The sequence below is a fragment of the Oenanthe melanoleuca genome, chromosome 3 (assembly GCF_029582105.1).
Source record: "Oenanthe melanoleuca isolate GR-GAL-2019-014 chromosome 3, OMel1.0, whole genome shotgun sequence".
In the NCBI taxonomy this organism is placed as follows: Eukaryota; Metazoa; Chordata; class Aves; order Passeriformes; family Muscicapidae; genus Oenanthe; species Oenanthe melanoleuca.
The window spans coordinates 48,975,990-48,998,635 of NC_079336.1; the positions used below are offsets into that span (position 1 = coordinate 48,975,990).

The 22,646-nt window shown below is 35.6% G+C and overlaps 1 protein-coding gene across 19 annotated transcripts in view; it reads right to left on the minus strand.

Moving 5' to 3' along the window:
• The window catches only part of TRDN (triadin), a 228,971-nt gene that overhangs the window by 158,923 nt on the left and 47,402 nt on the right, over positions 1-22,646 (minus strand). For 18 of the 19 annotated variants that reach the window (XM_056487093.1, XM_056487098.1, XM_056487095.1 and 15 more), the window contains 4 exons: positions 22,247-22,384; positions 20,300-20,326; positions 7,093-7,143; positions 715-774 (listed from right to left, as the gene is read on the minus strand). In XM_056487093.1, coding sequence (XP_056343068.1) covers positions 715-774; positions 7,093-7,143; positions 20,300-20,326; positions 22,247-22,384 — 276 coding nt within the window. The remainder of the gene's footprint in view (positions 1-714; positions 775-7,092; positions 7,144-20,299; positions 20,327-22,246; positions 22,385-22,646) is intronic. The other variant, XM_056487101.1, reaches the window with a different exon arrangement.

Here is a 22,646-nt window from a genome sequence, read left to right on the forward strand (position 1 = left end):
CCAGCCCAAGACTTCATTAGCCATAAGTTGGTGCAAAGGACACGTTCTCAGAAGAATTAAAAGTGTTCTGACAAGTAGGTGCACTCCACCAAAATTCCATTTTGCTAAAATATCCTCACAAAAGTCAAACTAGATGGCAGCTCTTGTAACCCAGAGCTAACTCATGAGCTGTGGGTGGAGAGTAAACAGTATCCTGATTCTGACTCCTACAACAAATCTGTAATTTGTTGCTGGCATACACCACCAGGAAATTATTAAGTTCTCTCTAAAACCTTTCCCCAATGTCTCTGAAATTAATCCAAAGAATTTTTTTATTTTTTATTTTTTAAAGCAGATTTCCAAAGCAGAATGTCTACAGGGACCATTTCTAGTATGTTATAATTTACTCATTATATTTTGGTGCAATGTATTCTCAAGGACAAATAATATGCTTGCATTCATTTAAGAAGGATAAAAAGGACACCTATTTGTGTTCTGGACATTTTTTACATAACTTACTAGTACAATTAATATCTGAATATAATTTCAGCTTTTCTGTACAATGATGAGTTAAAATTGTTTTTAAAAAGCTCATTCTCCTTCCAGCTGGCTTTCACAACACCTCCTCCATCCTTAAACATTATTGAGATCTACAGGAACAGTCTAAGAGTAATAGATTAGGCTATTTTGAGTCACTGATAATAACACAAAGAATATCAAAGGCTGAATACGTACCCTTTGGGGGTTCCTTCTTCTCAGTTTTTTCTTGTTTTTCAGGTTTGTCTCGGTGTGTTGCTGCAAATAATAAACAAATAAATAAACCCCCACAATAAATCTGTAATCTAGATGTATTACACACACTTATGATCTCATGAAAGTGATCAAGGAAAAGCCTTTGTAAACCCAAATAATGGATTTTAGCTCTGAGTCACTGGGACTTGATGATATATAGACCTTCCTAATGTCAATATTTAATTCCAGACCCAAGAGAAATATTTTCCTTGAATAAGTCTTCACATATTAGACTATATTTTTCTGAAAGAAGTGATTATTCAGCAACTTTAATCTAATCAGTCCTTTCTCTTTCGGTCCCATTACACAAGCACCCTGACTCTAAGACTTCTGACAGAGGAAATTATTTTCAGCCCTTGACAGCATTGCTTTCTATTCTTAACAAAAAACCGGCCAGCATATTGCTTTCTATGCTATTTTTTTCTTTATTTTTAGCTGTCACTTCCGTCACAGGATGGATTAACAAGAAAACATCTCTTTTAATCAGAGTGTAACCTCAGGAAGAGCAGCTGTTCAAAACACAACTGACTCCATGCCCTGCAAGAGGCAGGCAAACATGAGTCCTCATGGACTCTATTGCCCACCTAGGTCTCAGACCATGTTGTGAAGTGGTTCAATTCCATGTACTAATGATTTTATTCTTAGTAAACCCATACTACTAAAAGAACAGCATTTTGTAATTTCAGGGAAAAATTATTTTCTTTTCTGTACCCAGGTTTCTGGGAACAAGTAAAACAAATTCTGATTAGATAATGGTGAGCTTTATAAACAAGCACATTATGCTTTTGTATCCATTCATTTCATCAGCTTTGCAGAGAATTCCATTCCACAAAAGTGCAAGCACTTTTTTGTTGGCTGTGTGTTTCCACATTAAAAAGCAGGTTGTGTTCATTTAGAGAAATCATTCAGAACATTCAGTAAATTCATTATGTCTTATAAGTGTTTGGATTACTCAAAATTCATTTTCAGTCATAACAAGTAAATTATTGCTGATAACAAACAGCAGTACAGTTGAAATAGATTGAAGAGAGATATTTCAAAGCCTTTAAAAAATGTGGATAAAATATTTGCAATAAAAAAAAACAGGCTGTGAAGAAAGCAACAGCACCAGCAATGTATTATTGAATGCATTAGAGACTGCAACTTATTCAAAAGCTTTAGCAAACCTAGGAGCATTCCAAGAAAAAAGCATTCTCCAAACTGAGTGTTTTTTGCAGAAATCGTATCATGCTTTTCCATCTTGCATTTGTATTAGCAGATGCTGTCTCTATCTAAACATTTTTGTCAGTTTTGGCTGGACCAACAGCACAGTTTTGCAAACAAGGGGTCTGTGATGGTCAGTGTGAGTGAAACATGAGCTTCTGCACATTCAGACAAAAGCTCTTGTAGTCTCTATGCCAAAAAATACAGCTGAACTATGCAGAACAGACTGATAATCAGAAAGCTTGTTTTTGTCCACAGGACATCTTACTTATGTAAGAGAATTTATTGTGGGTTTTAAAAAATTTATTGTAGTTTTTTCATAGTATTCTCTTATTTTATGATTTGAGAAAAAATCCACACAACAACAGGCAAACAAACAAAAAAAACCCCCAAAAAACCAAAAGAAAACAAAAGAAACAAAACCCATACCCACACAGCAAACTCATAAAATGAGCCTTGAACAACACTAACTGAATTGAATGCCAGTAGACCTGGAAGTGGACAAAACAGCTAATTGAAATTTGTTTCATATCCTCAAAATAATGCAAATAGCAAAAATGCAAGGAAATACTAATATTTGTGTGAACTACTGCATAAAACATGAAGAAGGGATTGGTTGGCCCCTTCTTGAGAAAGAAAAGTAACTTGATGTATCTGGGCAGGGAGCCTGGAATGTGGATAAGCAGAGACCAGGCTGGCATAAGCATAAGCTATTTTTCTCTTCCCAATTATAGGCTGAAGGTGATCTCTGGTTAGTTTGAGAGCCTTATCCTGTGTGTTGATATCCCCATAGCCTCAGAGGTTGCTAATCTCAGATTGTAATGTTTATCATTACCCCTTATGGGCACTGTCAGAGCTATGGCTTCCCTTATTTGGAGAGGGCAGGTGCTGCCAAAAATTAAAGTGTTCATGTTTCAGGGCTGGGATCATTGGCCATTTTTGACTCGTCAATCACAAGACCAACAAAATCCATGGGAGCTTTTGATCTGACACATTTAAATCTGATATTTCTTAGCATATTAACTCTCCCCTGAAATGTCTTCATGTTCAACATCATATGTAGTCATAAAAGCTCTGTCATAGAAAATGCATCACTGCCTACAGATCTTTTCCATATTTTGTCACTTGGAGATAATTTTCTTTGTCAAGGGCTTAATATATTCCCTTTCTCAAGCCCACAATTCTAGGTGCAAGCATTCAATTTTGGAATTAGCTAGTCTGGCCATACTGCCATGTTTCTGTGAAACTAATTAGAATTGATTGGATTTTCTTTTCTATATTAAATTTAAAAAAAAATAGCAAAATAAAAAAAAAAAGCACAAGCATATAGAAATGTTTTTAAGGCTATTTACACATTCAGTGGCTGAAAAATGCTGAAGCTAAAACTGTTAATTCAGCTTGAATTCAACAATTTTATTAGCTTTATAACACATTTTGTATTTAAAAGATCACCTCTTTTGTTACTTTTGCTACTAGGATGCTGGTGACATCCCCAAGAAAAAATAATAACTAGACTTAAAAGTCAAGTAGATTTATGGCAATTGTGGAAGCTAAAATTTTTCCATAAATTAAAAGAGATTTTTTTGGACTTCCTTGCAAATACCAAAAAGTCACAAGCTCAGAATGAAGTGTTATTAGCATTGGAAAAAAAATATAACACCCCAACCTAATTTTCACTAACCTAGATTTTGGAAATTGCTGAAACATTTTTGCATGTCTTTGAATGAAAATTCAGCCTGAGGCAAAAAGATGAACATGGGAAATCTCATCCTAAATGACTGGAGTGTGATAAATTTATAAATAATCTAAAATAGAAGCTTATAATGGAAAACTTTAAGGTAATTTAACAATGTATTCCAAACCTAATATTGCTATCTTCTTCCTAGAAAAATAAAAATAAGAAACATTGCAAATACGTGAGAGGATTTTCCTAATTTCAGTCATCACCACAGATTTTATTTGAATCAAATTGAAGACATAATGAGGGAGGATGTGATTTCGTTAATCTTCAGTAAAGTTCTCCAACGAAGACATTCCACACTCCAAAACTGAAAGTGGAAAGAATAAGACACTACTTCTATACCTAAGAGAAGCAAAAATAGTTTCCAGCAGAAGTCTTAAGTCTGCTGCTTAGTACAGAGCCAGGTGATGAGTGCAGTGAGCATGAAGCAGAGATTGCTCACCCCAGCCAGGGGACTAAGTGCTTGTCTGCAGAGCAGCACTCCCAGGAAAGTTAAGATAAATGAACTAATGCAATGAAGTTAGAGTGCATTAGTCAGAGAGCATTAAACCTCTGTGTGGATGCTTTCATTCGGAAGTAAAGCAACTTAAGATGTTTACAACTGAATTCTTCTTGAAGGACCACTGAAAAAAAAAGGGGTTGGCCTGGAGAGGGGCATAGACTCGCAGGCCCAAACCCATAATTAAGGAATCTATGGCTGTATGGCCATCTGTACCATGTTCTCCAGCATAAAGTGAATGCAGGCATAGCTGTATCTGTTCCTTGAGGAATCAGGCTAGACAGACTTGTCTGTGTATGAAATATGCCTTTTAATTTATTAACTTGGTGAAACTATGTGAATTTCTAGCATACTAGGATTTGCATGGTCTGCCTCCATTTATCTGTTTAGTTGTCTTAAATACTTTGTATTCCAGCTACAGCAAATGAACCATCATTATATTGTTTTCTTCCATGCCTCACTCCAACAGCAGTGTATTACTGAAGTGATTTTGGGAAAACTCATACAATAAATCAACCTTTTCCCATTCCTTCTCAATACTTGTTTTAATTAGAGCTATTTCCCAGAAATGCAGGACAATTCATTTCACTGGTAAGATGAGTTTTCCAAAAAATCAGAAATTGTCGTTGGACTTCCATTAGACAGAACTTCTATACTTACTTTTATCTTGCTATTTTTTATTATCATTCTTACTTTTTGCAAAATAAGGTGTAATTACCTCTTATTGATTGTAATAGTGATAACAATTATATCACCTATTTCTTAAAAAGGCTTCAGCAGCAACTCAGAGTCCTGCAAAATCTATCTAGAACAAAATATCTTGATGCTCAGGAGAGTTGTGCACACAAAAATAATCAATCCCTTGTGCCTCTACTGGCTGATCAAGCTCCTGGTCATGCAGTCCAGGTGCCACTGCACTTGTGAAATTAATAATGCCTCAAACACCAAATTGGAAAGACCCTACTTTGTAGTGAATTTGTGCTTGTGTGCACATGTTATCATGAAATAATTTAAGGGCACTTAAGTATGATCAATGGCTTTGTGAAATAATTTCTCAAGATTTCAAGGTTTAAATTTGCTACAATAATTGAAATAGATATTACTGCTTATAAAAATTCATAATAGTTTATCAAAATATTTAATTAAAAGCAAATTTTAGGGACACAGTTTGCCTGGCTCTCAATACTGTTTGAATCTTTTAATTTCAGTCACTTCCATCTGGGATTTTTATTCATTATAACTGTTCCTCATATTTCAGTTCAATCTTTCAAAAATGAGGCTTTGAGATTGAACTCCCTTGTAAATTGTGGGACTCGTACTCAGAGGATTTTGCTGTACAAAAAAATATCATTAAATTACTCTTAAAACTCCAGTGTTCCCACTTGTTGGGCAGAAGACAGAAATAGTTTTTCTGTCTCCTGCTACTACAAATATTAATTTTACTTCTGGATTTTTCCTGTTAATAAAAGACTGTTTGTACATATTTCCTGAAGGTACTTTAGAAGGTAACAGTAAAATTCACTAGGGATTCATGCCTTTATCACACTGTAGACAGAGGCCAGATAGAATGTTTTCTTGTAATTGTTCGTCCTATGAACAAGTCACATTGTTGAGATTAAACGTAAAAACAAAATATAAAAGAAAAAAATTGTTTTGTGCTTCAGCAACTAATTGTGTAACTAGAGACTGCATTATCAGGCACATGAATAATGGGGCTTAACTAATAACACCTGAACACTTTTTTTCTTGGCATCTTATAATTTCTTTGTAATAATTTCTGCAGTGCTAATATTGTTCTGTGTAAAGAAATGCACTTTTGTATAGATGAAATGGTACACAAGAGGCTGTTTTGGTCAAGATTGCAACATCATTTGTGTTTTTAAATTACTTTGCTTGAAAAGACCTTAACTGGGATCCTTGCTAATGGATCTGAGTTCATTACTGCCTGGCCTGCCCACTGGTACCCTAAAAAACTCATTTTGATAAAACATGATTTATTAAATAGTTGGGAAACAGTTCTAGTCAGTCTAGATGACCCTGATTAGCACAGAAATGGAGGTGAAAAATACTATAAAAACATTTTACAGAGGTGTAAAATGCTGTAAAACCACACTAAGAATACATATAGAAATGAATATAAATGCATGAGTGAGGGTGTATATTTATACATATATAAATATGTATAAAGCTCCTTGCTTCCTCCTGCCACTATCAAGCTGAGCTCTGGTGTGTTAGAGGGATGCTCATCAAGTTTTACGTGGCCTGGCCTTCATGGAGGAGCTCTGTTAGGCAAAAAACCCTTCAGATATCCCAGGAAACATCTTTGTTTATGTGACCTCTGGAAACCAGTCCAAACCAGTTCCTCTGTGGATTTTTGGAAAGTGCCGGTTATAGGAGATTAAACAGTCTGAAAAAGATCAGGTTCTTAAAATGGAAGTTTTTCTTATCTCTGATGCACACCTGGCTCCCTCTTAACCATGACTTCCTAACTTGGATGGCACCCACTGGCCTATAAATTTGCTTTTTTCCTTGACCAACATACTTCATGCATTTTGCACCAGAGGAAGTTCATCAGCACTCCACTTCCTTGCACCTTTGCTAGAAAAAAAGATTTCTGGAAAAGTATGGGCAGGAGAATCTTATTATGAATGTGCATTTTCAATCCAGCTACACAAGCATAAAATTACAATTTTTTTTTGTTAATGCTAAGGTATACATGAATTTTTGATCATTTGCAGTCCGTGCCAACTGATCTTTGAAAGCTTCTATGATACAACAGCAGCAGTTAACCAAGTTAACAAACAAAAATTATGTAGTTAGCAAAGGCACTGTATGTTGCACAAATATATGTGGGCAAACAGACAAAAAACCCAGTTACCCTTTGCTGGTGTTCGTTTTTCAGGTCTCTCCATTTTCTCTTTTTGAATTTCTGGGAAAAAAAAGCAACACAAATCTATTAATATTAAAATAATTTTTACACACAAAAAAATCAGATGAATTCTCATACTAAAAAAAAATTTAAATTACAAAGTGCTTAAAATATTACGGCTGCACCATGCTTTGTCACCTACATGATCAGAGTTATATACAATATAGTTCAGTTTTATATATATATATACACAGACAATATATATAGAGAAAAATCACAATATTAACTGTCTTTAATAACTATTCTGTTTTTAATTGAGCCATACAGCTACTTTTAAAGGCAAGAATAGGTTTTGCTGATCTGTAATAGATATACAGTAACACGTGTTGGTCATGATTCAGAAAAACATTATTTACAAAGCATTTTTTGTATTTATCTTGAGTTGTTTACCAAGATTAGTATTTTATGTTTTCCAAATTACCTTCAGAAGGAAAAAAAAATGTTATGTTTACTACATTTTCTGAAATTGTTAAAGCTCACATACTGAATTGGTATCTCCAACACACAGTAGAAGGTAGACTCAATGCTCTGTACAAACTACAGAAAAAAAAGTTCCCTGGTTAGTGATCGTTGTCTCAGAGAATTACTCATTTTGACCATGCTGTACACCAAAAACCGAGAACTGGCTTCTTAGAGGAGGAAGGGGTACAGTATTTATCTGCCCTTGTTATGCCATTCCATTTGAACAAAATTTTTCAGCTGTAAAAATCATAATAAATTACTACTATCTACTTCCATATAAATATTTTTTCTACTGTCCTGTCTGCTGTGTTAAAACCAGGATGATATATAAAAGGTAAAATGTTGATTTTTTGAAAAAGAAAACCAGAATTCAATCAAATCTGCATAGCTTTCTTTGCACACCTGTAGAAATTTAAAGGACATTTATTATAGCTGTGAAATAAAGTCATTAAGACTATACAGAGTGCCTGGTTTAACATATTTTGCACATATTTCCTGCAGTAGGAAGTCACTCTAAAATACTGTATGAAATTTTTTTTGACAAAAGCAAATGCAAATCTCACTAGACCCTGTGGGAGATGCCTTGTATTTTGGTGTTACCTGTGGTCTGCAGGATCTAAATAACAAGAACACTGACCTCAAAATTAGTCCAACCAAGAAAAAGTTATGCATTTTGCATGTCAAGTCTAAGAAACTGCTCCAATGCCTATTGAGGACAACTGAAATATTTCACTTACAACCTTAGTTATTTTCTCAGAATACACATTGCCAAAGAAATCCAGCAGGAAATCGAATTTTCCCTGCCCAGATATTTTACATAAGTCCTTGAAAATAATCCAGAATGGTTTTATTGTACAGTATTTGGTACCTGAAATAATTATTGTGTGTAGTTTGCAAAGACATAGCAACTCTATGGCATCAGGCTATGTTGTCTCCAGATAGAGAGACCATTATTTCACTGAGAGGGTAAAATACATCACTATTAGCCCCTAATGCATGGAAACATAACTAAGCTAATTATATGATGTCATTAGGCTAAAAAGTGTTTTTCTACAGTTTTCATCTTGCTCTTTTCAGCCTGGGTGCACAGTTTATTTATTGTTCTATAAACCTCAAAGGGTGAGAATAGGATGAAATATACTTCACTGATTTATTGTATTTCAGCTGACTCTGGATTATTTTTCTTTTGAATATGTGAGGATATTTTATTTCTGCTGACTGAGAGAATTCTGTTGCTGGATTTTCAAACTTTTCCCACTTGTTTTGCTTAAATGGCTACATGGTCTAGTTTAGGTAGCAAAAGTGGTAGGAATGGTGCAAGACAGGAACAGATGGAAGATTGCCCCCTAATTCTGGGCACATCAGAGCAGTTTTCCCTGCCACTGCTCCAGACTGCCTCCAAACACTGACTCAGGGGACTTAAAGAAAGCTGAGTCACTTCCTCTGCATTGCAACACACAGTGGAGACATATCTCACCCAATTCAAGAGGTCACCCTACATACAGAGATGAATATGAATAAATCATATTCTTCAGGCAGAGTCACTTACACAGACACAAATTCCTTGCTTGTTTAAAAATGCCTCAGCTCTGCTGCATTTCTACCATATATTATGTGTCTCACTACAGAAAAAAGGCCTATCTTTCTTGAAAAAATAAGCATAAAATAAGAATAAATATTTGTTATTAAAAAAAAAAAAAAAAAAAAAAAGAAAAAGTAAAGGTTTTAAAATTACTTTTGATTTAGGGAATTTACTGCTAGTTTGACTGCAAAATAGGTATGGAGCAATGACTCTAGAGCTGGTTATTTAAATCAGGCTCACACTGTACCAGCAGTGAAGCTTGCTTCAAACAAATATTCCAGTAAGGTGCACCAAAACATACCTTTTTAGACAGCCACACTGAGAATCTCATCTAATTTTCTGCTACAATTAGGATACTACACATCACAAAGAAACCTACTCAAATTCCTAGAAGTGAAGTACTTCTTCTTAACACATAAATATGTCCATATTTGCTTTGATATACTGTAAAGTGTCCCACCGTTAAGGTCTCCACAAACTTCCCATTCCATTCTGAACCATCATGAAAAATTGCAGCCTGGATCATATAAATTCTGATGCATTACATCCCAAATTTTCCCAGTACAAATAAATCTAGTGTCAACATAAGCTAAACTGGATCAATTTACAAAAAGAAAATAGTAACTATTTGCTAACTTCAAAACATAAAATCAAGAAGCATATTAGATTATTAAAGATTTCTTGTTGTTGTTTTATGAGCGTTCTGATACTCTCTGCTTCATCTTTTATGACAAATAACTTTAATTTTCTAGTAATCACATCATATCTTATTGCTGAGTTGACAAAGTGGTTGTAATATCATAGAAGACTTACATGGCCAGTTTAAAGCTTGTAATTTATCTCTATCAATGTGACACATTGTTAATAAATCCTAAATATTAAGAATGCATGTTTAGAAAAATGACAGAATCAAGCAGCCGCAAGGATAATCTTTGTCACCACAGCAACCATCCAGATTCTTTATGAGAGGACAGCAAAGTTTATTAAATTATTGTAAGGGAGTATATATTTTAAAAGCTATATTTCATTGTTTGTTTTCTTAAATTATTAGGCAGACATGAAAAATTATCTTTCCCCTTTTGTTGCTTGGGTTTTAAATAGATAAGTATTTCCTTAAATATGGGTACTGTTTGATGCTAATTTCTCTAGACCTCAGGTCTTGTGCAGATATACAGAACATGCAGGATGATTATTTTAAACAACTCCAAGAAGGAAAGCTAGGAGTCTTCTCACTGACCATGTCAAGATGCTGAAAGGAAACAAATTCAACTATATTGCTGTCAGGCTGATTTATCTGTGTTGTGTTGACCCAAAACAGACCTTAACAGTGAGCTGGGGATCAGTATTGCAGGCAGCTTTACTGGAAATCCCTGCTGAACAACAGAGTCTTGCCAGTAGCTTCCCCACCCCTCACCCAGCTAATTTTCATTAACAGCAGTTGACAGTGTCTAATGAGAGCACAGCACTGGCTGTGCACTCCAGCTCCAGGAAGATCAGGATGGGAGAAAAATCATTTCAGTTCTTTGAATCTGTGTAAATTAATGGGTCAGCACTGTGCAGGTTTACATCTGTGTGAATGAAGAGCACAGCCCTTCATGCTAGGACATGAGGAGATTCTCCTGGTTCCTGATTCCATTCTTTGTCTGTCTTTGTGTTTCTGATTTTGTTATGTCCTTTTTTACAACATAGTAAAATTCATAGCATTATTCACAGCTATTTAAATTTTATTGTGTTAGAATAGCATCAATGTGCCTTAGCCTGAATTACTTTAGGTATCACATGGAGCTATAACACAATATAATTATCTCATCTCTGTTACACAGGAGTTCAAATTTTGAGGGACATATTTCTTCTCATACTGGGAAAGCACAGCCTTGCATCTTGCTTCATTAGAGGATAAAATGGTGAGTAACATTCTGGCATTGTCAAAACAGCACCTACACCTCACCCTCCACTGAGTTTCCATCTTACAGAAATATACCTTTAAAAGAAATCCCCAAAACCTTAACAGAAATGGCAATGATATAAGAGACAAGGTGAGAAAAAAAAAAAAAAAGAGTCTCCATTACCTAAGTTGACCCAGAAACACAGCAAAAGAACTGGGATTTTACCTCTGAACCTGACATTCAACATTATCCTCCATGCTTAAAGCCATCCTGTTACCACTTAAATACTGCAGTGAATAAAGAATTTATTTCAATATATCTAGTGTTTTAAAGGTATAATTCAGCAGATGGAATTTTCTATGAAATGACAATAGATTTTTGCTAACAAATTTTACCAGCTGGTTACCTTTTTCATAATCTGTTGCAGGTAATAATACAGTGATATACACCTTCAGTGCTTTGACATTCTCTCTCTTAACAAATATCTAAGTGTGAAAAGGAAAATGAGTCCAACTCAGAGTCTGGTGAGCCAGAGGTTAATAATTTGCTTTTGAGCAGTTAAAATCCTTACACCTATTGCCAGCAATTTAGTGGGGCTATGTCCTTGCTAGTTTATCAAGACTAATTGGTAACAGGCAGCTGATTATCCTGAAGAGTTGGTGGAAACATACTGAGGGCAAGGCCAGAGTTAGTGGTGTTAAGAGCTTTAGAAGATGAGAGAGATGTCATTTCAAATGTGTTTTTAGATGGTGTCTGTGTGAAGAATTGTAGTCAACTCTCTTGCTGTTGGTATCCTCAGGAGAAATTTGCAATTGTGCAGCTGAGGTCTATTTTTAATCTAGATAGTACCAGCTGGTGAGGGTGACAGCTATCCTTGCGGGGCTAGGAGGAGAAGAAAGGAAGCTGTGCAATAGAGCAACTTCTATCTCACTACGAATACATCAAGTAGCTGTGCTCTACAGGCAGAAAAACAACACAGCAAAACCAAAAAAAACACCTTGCAACAGGAAAAAAAGCTTAGGGACAAAAAAATGAAAGCGAAGAAATTATTTAATTGGGGAATTAAATTGGCATATTGTGCCTGTACCCAGGAACAAAAGACAGTGGAATAGGTGGCCTTAAACACCAGCATTCAGTGTTGGAAACACTCAGTGACATGTATGACTTATTCAGGTGACTTCCCAGCCAGCTTGCCAGCAGCACAGTCTTATCCCCAGTGTTTTCTTAGATCTCACCCTGTTCTGGGGATTCAGAGCAACTTCAGCTTCCTAAAGTCATGTATCACAAAAGCTTCCTTGAAAATGCAACAGGGAACAAATTGCTCCTATCAATGAAAATGCTGAACAGTTTGTGTGCTCATCCACGACATGAGGAACCAGCCTATTTAACAGTGCCTGTTAAATATGATTTCAGAAATTTTTATCTGCCTCTTTGGAAATTACAACCACAAGTTAGAGTGAGAATAAAGGGAAAAGGAAAAGGAAAGGAAAGGAAAGGAAAGGAAAGGAAAGGAAAGGAAAGGAAAGGAAAGGAAAGGAAAGGAAAGGAAAGGAAAGGAAAGGAAAGGAAAGGAAAGGAAAGGAAAGGAAAGGAAAGGAAAGGAAAGGAAAGGAAAGGAAAGGAAAGGAAAGGAAAGGAAAGGAAAGGAAAGGAAAGGAAAGGAAAGGAAAGGAAAGGAAAGGAAAGGAAAGGAAAGGAAAGGAAAGGAAAGGAAAGGAAAGGAAAGGGAAAGGGAAAGGAAAAGGAAAGGTTATGTACCATGTCAGGTTCCAATTGCCTTGTTCAACTGAGGATTTCCTTTCCATCCAAAGCCTATTATTATTATTATTATTATTATTATTATTATTATTATTATTATTATTATTTTGAGTTTTGTTTTTCCCCTGGTAAGGTTTCCATTTGAAACAGAAAGGCAATATCTTATCAGGAAGGTTTTTACAGGAAGGGAGGTACTTGCAATTATCTTTGACTAATTGTCCTGTTAGCAGCACTGGCATCCTTCAGGGAGACCACATGCAGAATTTTTATGGTGGAATTTTAATGGCTGGGCTTTTAAAAGAACTGAAAGTGGAAGATATTAAAATTTTTCAATCCTTAACATTCTACCATAAAGTTTTATTCTTAATATACATAAAGATGTTTACATTGTGTTTTTCGTTCCCAGACAGCAGTCCTGTGCCTTGGTTCTAAAATCTAATATGAAAGCTACTTGCACTTTGATTAAAATCAAAAACCAAAAGACAGACAACCTTTTTACTCCAACAAAGCAGAGAAGTGCCACGTGATCAAAACCAGATTTTATTTTCCTTCAGTGGAACATGAAATTGTCTTTACATGCTTCTCCTTATGGATGCCAGACTTCAAACGTGCTACTGGCCCAGTGTTAAATATTCTTCTTTGCCAATTTTATCAGCCTGCATTTAATTGAGTGTCATTTTCTAAAGAAAAAAATGCAGGCAAGACTTTTAGACCTCTTAGAGTAAAATTATATATACAACTATGCCTAAAATCTCTAATCTTGATTAGCACCAACAAAATATTTTTCTGCACTAATATATTTAATTGGTTTTGGTTGGGGTTTTTTTTGTTGCTGTTGTTTTTGTTGTTTGTTTTTGTGAGATGTTAAAAATACAACAAAAAGAAATCATAGACTCAGTTGTCCTACCAAGATTTCAAAAACATGAACTCTGCAGATTCTACCATACTGTATTAATCCATAAATAGTCCTTCCTTCACAAATTCAATCACTTTAGGATCCAATCAATTTGATTTTGGGGGTTTGGCCTGCAGAAAATAGAAGTTTCTGTGGGTCAGGAGCGTGGGCTCCATTTGCTACATCTCTCCTTGGCACAGCAGCAGCTGTGAAGGGATCTGAGTTCACCCAGAAGTATGCAAAACCCCCAGTTCTGATGGTGTGGGTGTAATCGAGTTTTGGAAAAGTCTCTCATTTTCCAGATCAGGCACGGCAGACTCCAGCCTGTGGGGATCTGTTTAGTGCCCTCTCCTCTGAGTGAGAACCTCCCCAGAGCTCCATTACAGGGGCACAAATTAAGATTTCTACAAAGATTGCATGGATATATGAACTTAATGTTTCCCCCAATTTAAGAGGATAACTTCAACAGCTGCAAAGCTCTCTTCTACACTCCTGTCCAGGGTCCCTGCTAGCCTTGTGGCCCAAAGTTCTCACTTTCTCTTTTAAAATACACTTGGTAAAATTGGATTTAAAAGTTACAGATCAAATTGGAAACAAATCACTATACTGCAAAAGGCAAAAGAACTATAATTGAACATCCCTGTACCTTTGTGGTATATTGCCATTTTTTCATCTGCATAATATGGAAAATATTTTCTTTCTTTTATGAAATCCTATTTTATAATGTATACGCTATTGCTGTATTGATCAATGTAAGTAAAATCAGATGAAATTGTTAAAAGAACATTAATAACAGGAATGGATGCCACAAAAATGAAAAATGCAAAAAACACATATCTGGAAAAGCAGTTTAACATCAGAGAATTGAACCAATCAATGATTTCCATCTTTTAACACAGGGTGTACTTTACACAAAGATATGCAAAAAGCTTTGGAGTAAAATGTAGCCTAGGGAGAAAGCAAAAGCCTTTTAGTGAGATCTTTAATAGCAACTCATATCCAGAGAAGTGAACATTACCATACAGCAACATAAAAGAAACTGAATTCAGGAGGCATTATCAATACAAATGGGTATATACTTTAGGGAGGAATGAAGCTTTGTAATTATTTTTTTTAAGACACATATATGTCAACTACACTGCAACACAGTTTTCAGGTTGCATTTATGGTATTCTGAATTTATTTTTTCTAATTCATTTCCAGACTGTAGCCTTAGATTCACCAGAAGTTGTGGAAGGATTACAGCCGTGCAAACACAGTGTCCTTTCACTGGGTAAATGCTTGGTGTATGGAGAGCTCCCTTGGGAAATTATAACTATATTTTTAACAGTTCTGATATACTTCCTGAGGCATTTGCACTGGTCACCTTAGGGCAACAACAAGGACTTCTGTCACATCCACTTTGTCAGCTGGTCTAATCATACATTCTTTGGTACTTTAATAGTTTAAAACAGTCTGGCACACATGATAAATTGTTTGTCTAATAACTTAAATATTTGTCAGTTTATTTACCCTACCCTGCCTGGACACTGAGAACTTAGACTTGTACAGACTATCATATCAAAGCTACTTTTAAATCCAAATTAGAAAATCCCTGCCTTCTCTAAGCACATTGTTTCTTCTCCCCTGTCCCAGGCAAACTTGTATATGTTTACTTAATCACTATACCAAAAGACGATGAAGGAAATGGTCTAGTATGAGAATCTTTCCTTTTGGGAGCACTTTTTTTGTTACCACAAATCAATACCCAGGTCTAAACAAGCCAATAGATTGTGCTGGATAAATTGTGACTGGCCTAACCTTGGGGTGGAGAAGGGGTTAATAGGAGTGGGTGTCTGGCATCAGGTCTGGGGGAGCTGCAGCTTGGGAAGAGCTGCCCAGGGTGAGTCAGTGTAACTGACCATTCCCTTAGAGGCTGACACGTCTTTTAAGAGCATGATGAGTCTTCAGCATATTAATAACCAGCCTAATACTCTGGCAATGATGCTCTCTCTCATTTGAACTGAAGACAGATGGATAAGGTGCTTTGCCAAAAAAGTTATTTCTCTTTTACAAAATTTCTTGTGAACTTTAACAGAAATTTCTAGCCTGTGTTGGCTTTTTGTTGTAATCTATGAATTTTTAAATTATGTTTTCCTATGAAAAACGTCAAAAACCCATTTTTCTGTCTCATATATAGGCTAACTCAAGGAAAATTAGAGATCTATCTCTACCTGAAGGAAATGTTTTTTTTTGATGTTTGGTAAAAATAATCTGAAGCAATAATAAAATTTTCCAGTAACACAGAGATGGATAACTGTCGTGATGGTGCTTTATTTATTTCTCTGCTTTTTAATTGAATAGCATTTATTGAAATTAAAATTATTTTCAGATTAATAAAGACCTTTTTTAGGCATGATTGTCAATGTTGAAGTGTTTGCACTTCTTTACTATTTACAGATCTTTGTTTCCAATTTTGTGTTTTCTCAGCTCTTTTCCAAACTTGCAACTGAGGCCAGTAGTGTCTACAAAAGAAAAACAAAACAAGAAAAAAACAAAAAAACACCCCGCACTTTCTTTTTTATAGCAATAATTTCTAGTAAAAACATATAGGCATACAGCTGTCAAATAATATAATGTGTCTCTAAAGGTGAAACTAACCCTGAAAAAATGAACAAGATTATCAGTTATAACTATTATAGAAAAAAATGAAACCAAAAGCAAATTAAGCCTGAAAGAAAGAACTTAATTTCTCTGTCTTTTGTGAAAATGTCCTATACTTTTTGTATGTTGAGAATATGCATTGTTAAAGGCTGCAAAGTCCCCTCCAGAATAATCTTTCACTATGTCCACTGAAGAATATACTGCTTTGTTAGACAATATTAAATGCTCATTCTTTTATAATTATTGAAGATAAATATTAGTGATAAGACTTGGACTGGCAAAAATAATTGTAATAAAAAAAACGGTGCTTGAGAGGTATTTTCATATCTTCTAAAGGATTCTGAAACTGATATTAATCCCATTGCCTGTGGAAGCCCATTGTCATTACCTGTACTTCTATTATCTTTGCTTTTAATTTACATCTCTAGGAAAGTGATCTTTGCTTTCAAAGTCTGTGATTAGGCTTTTCTTCCTTCATGGCTAGACAATGTCCTTTCCACTCCCCTTGAATTTTTTTCCAATATGCAATTGTATTGTGATACCAGTAATCTCATTTTTTTCAGTTTGTACATTCCATTATAAAGTAAGTTTTGTGCAAATATTTTAACATTCATAAAAGCTGCTAGTCAGCAAAGCAAAAGAGTGAAGGTTTGTCCATTCACTAAAAATACACATGGAGATTTTTCAAAAATTCTCATTTTATGCATGAACACGACAATAACTCTAAGTTAGATCCAATACAAATACTTAAATATCAGGCACAGCAACCATAGTGCACATTTCCAGAATGAAATTTCAGAGAGGTTTCCGTAAAAATGTGAAAAATGTCAATCTGTTCATATTCTGGAGACTGCAGTAGTGTACTGCACAATCTCACTGGGTTTTTTTCTTGTTTGGAATGTTCAAATGCCAGTGTCACCTAAAGAAGGATCCTTCATAAAGCTATAGATAAAATTGCTGCTCAGAGCTGAAGGGATTTTGATACAGAAATGGTGCTTTACATGTAGGCAGAGAAAACTCCATAACAAAAAAAATTTGGTTCTAATATAATGGATCAAATTAACAATTTGACACCCAAAAATCTCCAGATCTATTTGTATAGATGGTCCTTTTTTAGGGTCCAGCCCTAACAGCTGCAACATGGAAAAAAATCATCAGTTCAGTGTCTTGTCTTATTTTGCTTTGTTTTAGAAAGCTTTTGTTCTGGAAATCTTATTTATGGACCATGTAAATGACAGCACAAATTAGTTAGGAAAAGCTGCTTGGAGGGATCTGCACCTTGTGCTCAGGGGAGCAGATTGTGATGTGTGTGAGTGCTACCTGCAGGAGCTCACCTGAGCCCTCAGCTCACCTCCCAGGGCTTTGCCTTCTGCGCTCACGAGCTCTAGCGCTGGGACAGAATTTCACTGTGCCCAAGCACAAAGGCTGCTCACTAGACCAACTGTGGAAGATGTTACTTCCCCCAAACAGTGCCTTGAAAACAAAGAAACCCCTTAGAGCATGCCCCCCCTCCTCCTTATCAAAACTTCTGTTATCTCTTAGGATTCCTCTTGGTTTTTAAAGTTGTTAAGTGATTGGTCTTTTCTTACTTAGAATTTTAAGGTAATTGGTTAGTTTGTAATTTGTAGTTCTTATTGGTTAAGATTTCAATCCCCTAAAAAGCTATAAAAAACCCTTTGTTGTATCATACAATGGGACTTTGTGAGTAGATTCCCTTCGAAGAAATAAAGATACCTTCAGAACATCTACAGCGAGTCTCTGTCTCATCTCTGCCGGCGAGTGTCCTCGGGGCTGGAACGAGTCCAGTCTCCAGGCAGCTACACCACACCACACCACAGAGCTCTCAGAAAACTTCTGCCTAGCCAGGTTTTACATGTTTGTAACATGATGTTTATACAGTTTTAAGAGAGACAGTAGCACCTCTGAGGGGCTGAGGGGTGCCTGTCACCGAGGAGAGGCGCAGTGCGCCGCACTGGCGCTTCCAGGGACTCGTGGCTTCAGGCCACAGACGTTGTATTTCTGTAGCCCTGTAAAAGAGGTGACAAAACCAAGCACAAACAAGGCCAGATGCTGTCTGCCAGGATGAAATGGAGACCTCCAGTCCCCTGGGGATGGTCAGTTACTTGAGGATGTTGCTATGTGAAAGCTTATGGCATTACTTGTGACAGAAAGGGGTACTACCTTCAGCAGGCCCAGCCAGGAGGAAGGTTTTTGCAGGGAGACAAGGATAAGAATGCTTATACTCTAAATGACAAAGGGAGAATCTTGAGCACACATCCAGGAAGTGGAAAAGCCACTCAAAATTCATTTAACTGTTCAGGCAGGTGAAGTATATTTGAATTTGGGCCTTCTCACATCAATGTGGCTGCATTATCCTCTAAGATACCAGGTCTGGAGAAATCACCCGCTCCTTGTCCATTTCCTTTATACCAAAGATAGAACATCCTCTCAGGATTCATGTCCAGAGCCAGGCAGTGAGCTTTGAATAGTGAGGAAAACATTCCCAGCCAGCAGTTAGATACTCAGCTCCTTGGATGGAGCAATTTTAGCTCCAAACAACTGTATTATTACTTCCAACTGCTTATAATTTAAGCAGCCTTCAGCTTGTTTAGGTGACTTCTCCAAATTCTGTTTCTACAGCTTTGCATGCCAATGAAATGGGTAAGGCCTGTGTCACTGATTTCCAGAGAAGAAGGGATTGCAATGCTGATTGCATTGGTGGTGTTGTCCATGGTGTTTTTGTGGATTATGCCTCCCTAGACATGAAGTAGCAGCACTTTCAGCCTGGGCCCTACACTGGCACACGGTTCCACCCATGTAAATCCTTGCCAACAATGTGCTACAGCTTCAGACTCTGTGCACCCTCTGTAAAATTAAAAATGCACCTATCACTGTGGGAAAAGAGACAGGGTGATGCTGACGGTTTTACAGTTCTTACAGATGAAGTAAAGAGATGGAATCTTTTCCTTCACTGTCTGTAAATTTTCCTAACATGAGAAGTCATCAATAGAAAGATAACTGGTTCTGGTCTTTAGGCCTATTAATTCCTTGGATTACAGATTGAGACTGAAAAAATGTTTCATTAAATAGAAGCCTGATCCAATTCTAATTAACTTCAGAGAAAACTGGATTGTAATCTCAGAAGCAGCTGGGGTGATTGATTCTTCAATACGGGCATTTACCTCTTGAGAATTTGATGGATACCAAATTCAGTTCACATAGGGCTGGTTACACATCCTACTGTTCTTGAGCTTTGCTCAATGTGGAGAAAAAACACACCCTAGTTTTAAAAAGCATTACATTCTATTATTAGTAATTCCAGTCTTCTAATATATTTGCATTTTGATTCAATAGAAGTTGAATATAAGTTTTATGTTTCAGCAAAACAATTTCAATATCCATAAAGATTATAATATAAATCCTATTTCCTTCACTTGTCTGCTTTAAAATTTCAATGATAATTAAGTATTTTTTTCAGAAGATTAGGATGCAGTTCTTTCTTTAGGGGCCTGTGTTGGCTTCAGGTAAAATGCTTGACAGTACCTCATCATTATTTCTCGCTAAATATACTTTCCGTATTATTATTCCTGAACTTTATTTCTATCCAGACTTACTTATAACTCCTTGGCATTAACAGGAGCTCCTCAAGCATGATAAGGATATAAATAATATTTCTGTAATTCTATTTTTAGATGAATTTTTTTTAGATTTTCTCAGTAACAATGAAATAGTAAAGAATTCTCGTGGACCAACAAACAGCTCAGTAAATATTATTATTTGTGTTTTGCATTTAATAAGTTTATTAGAGCACAACTGAAAAGGTTAGTAGACTGCCATGTAACTATGAACAGAATTTATGTCACATATGTACAGTTAGTTTTTAAAATTATTACAAAGTATTTTCTCTCTAATGTTAAGCAACTCACTAACCTTTTTTCAGGGAAGGTTCTACTTCACCTAAACCAAGAGAAAAAAACAGATATCAGAGAAAAGATTAAAAAAACAAAAACCATACCAAACCAAACAAACAAAAAAAAAACCTCACAAAAACAAAACAAAAAAGAAAACAAAACCTTTTTTTTCATGTCGGATCATTTTTTTTTTCAAAAAAAATATTTTTCTTCTTTATATGCTAAATGACAAGCATCTATTCTGAGATTTTGGATTTTTTGTAAAAAATCTATCTTGCCACAGAGTTTGGGGTAGATAAATTCAAGATGCAGTAGTAACTAAGGAAATATCCAAATATTTGTGCATCTAAATTGTGAATAAAATTAAGAATTTACATTATCTTTCTACATTTTAAGGAAAGGCTCACTGGTTCTTTTAAAATTCCAAATAAAATACATATGAAGCTTAGCAAGATTGTTAATCTAGCAATGCTTCCAGTGAAACCCAAGGCAAAAATGTAACTATAAGCACTTGATTGCTGCAATATGTTATTGCACCCCCATGTAGGACAGAGAATTTGAAGGAGTGATCCTGAGTGACTGGCTAGGGTGCAGCCTCAGCTGCACTGACTACAACACAGGGTGGGCAGAGTGCCCAAAGCACTTAATTTTTATGTTATAATGCAGTAACATGTCTCACTGCCTATTCACACTCCAGGTTGGTGATGAAATTCCACTTGTACAAAAAACTGGCAGAGTTAAGATTTCCAAATCTAGTGAACATAAGATCTCGAATTTTTGTCTGTCAGGTATTTTATGACTTTTCCTACTGCCATTAAAACTTAGATGCTCGAGTGTTTGAAAGTTTGTTCGTGCTTTGGGAGCTATGAAAAGAAAAAAATGCACACTGATCACATTTTGCCAAACTCTCTATTTTTCATTTTTTCTGTTTGTCAGCCTTAGGAGAGACTGGCTTTCTGCTAGTTATAAATAATATCTCAGAATAGGATGCCCGATTCACAGACTCACATGTAGCAGCCTATCTATTAGCATTCATATATGGCGCTAATATAAAAAGCTCATGCACATATTTAAAAGGTAAACACTTGGTAATATCTCAGGTTTCTGAACAAACAGGTCGAAGTCAGTTTCAGGACATGTCACTTTTTAATTATATTCTGGTGTAGCCAAATGGAATATAAAATAAACTACCGTGAAATGAAGATGTCACTCCTACACGTATCGCTTGTCAGAATGACCAAGATGATGTGACACAAGGATCCACTACTGACTGTGAGCAGTCTCTCTCATACTGGGGAACTAGGTTTTATTTTTTCATTTTGCTTTGGTTTTTTGTTTTTGTTAACAGAAAGACAGTTATTGCCAAAATCAAAATATTAGTAATTTACTTTCATTTATCTGATTATGTCAGATGAAGTATGATGTCGTAATTGTAAAACTGTAATTTCTAATAAACTGAATTATTTGCAATATGCCACACAAAATCCTGTAAGTTCAGTTGAAATGTCATATGTTTTTTAGTTTCTATATATTGCCCCGTCATCAATATGTTAAATTTTAAAAAGTTCTAAATTTCTTGAAGTATCTTGTATATTTTCCAAGGTTCTTTAGATTCTTGCTGGTTAAAAGAAAATTGTTATTTCCATTCTCTGAAGCAATATCCTGATGCATATTTTGGTTGTGGCTTTGAAGTCGTATATGAATTAGTGCTCTTTTCTTCAAGATGTACTGATAGTAATATTTAATTCTGACAGCTTTTCTGTAATAGTACATAAAACACGAGATGAAAGCTAACAAAGAGACCAATTTGCTGATTGGAATAGCCAGTGGATGCTTTATTAGCAACAATGCTCATTTTTCCTTTTGTTTGACCTTCTTGTCTGTGATGTTAGAAGCTGAGTAAGCCATTTTAATGCGTGTAAAACAGCAGTTAGAGCAGGTACAGAAGTCTTTACATTACAAATACCTTCATCACTGTCATCATCATCACTCCATACGATGTCAGACAGTAAAGAAAAAAAGCCATAAATCCAATCAGAAGACTCTTCCAGTGTCTCATGAATGATTCTCAGTGGTTCTGTGCTGAGCTTGTGAACAGATCTTCCTGAGTGCAGAGTTTAAAACAAAAGTGATTTGAAAAAAAGAACCCAAACCAAAAACTCCTACAGTAATAAAAATTAATCTTCATTTTATACAGGACTAATTATACTACCTCTTTTAGCAGAAACTATTGTGAATGTTAATTTTTATTATTCAATCATTTGAGGACAGCTCTCCTTCCTGTGGAAGACTGGTATAAACTGTATCTTACTGCACTTGCTGTTCACAGAGTAAGGACCCATTGTATAATTTAGTCTGATGTTGTA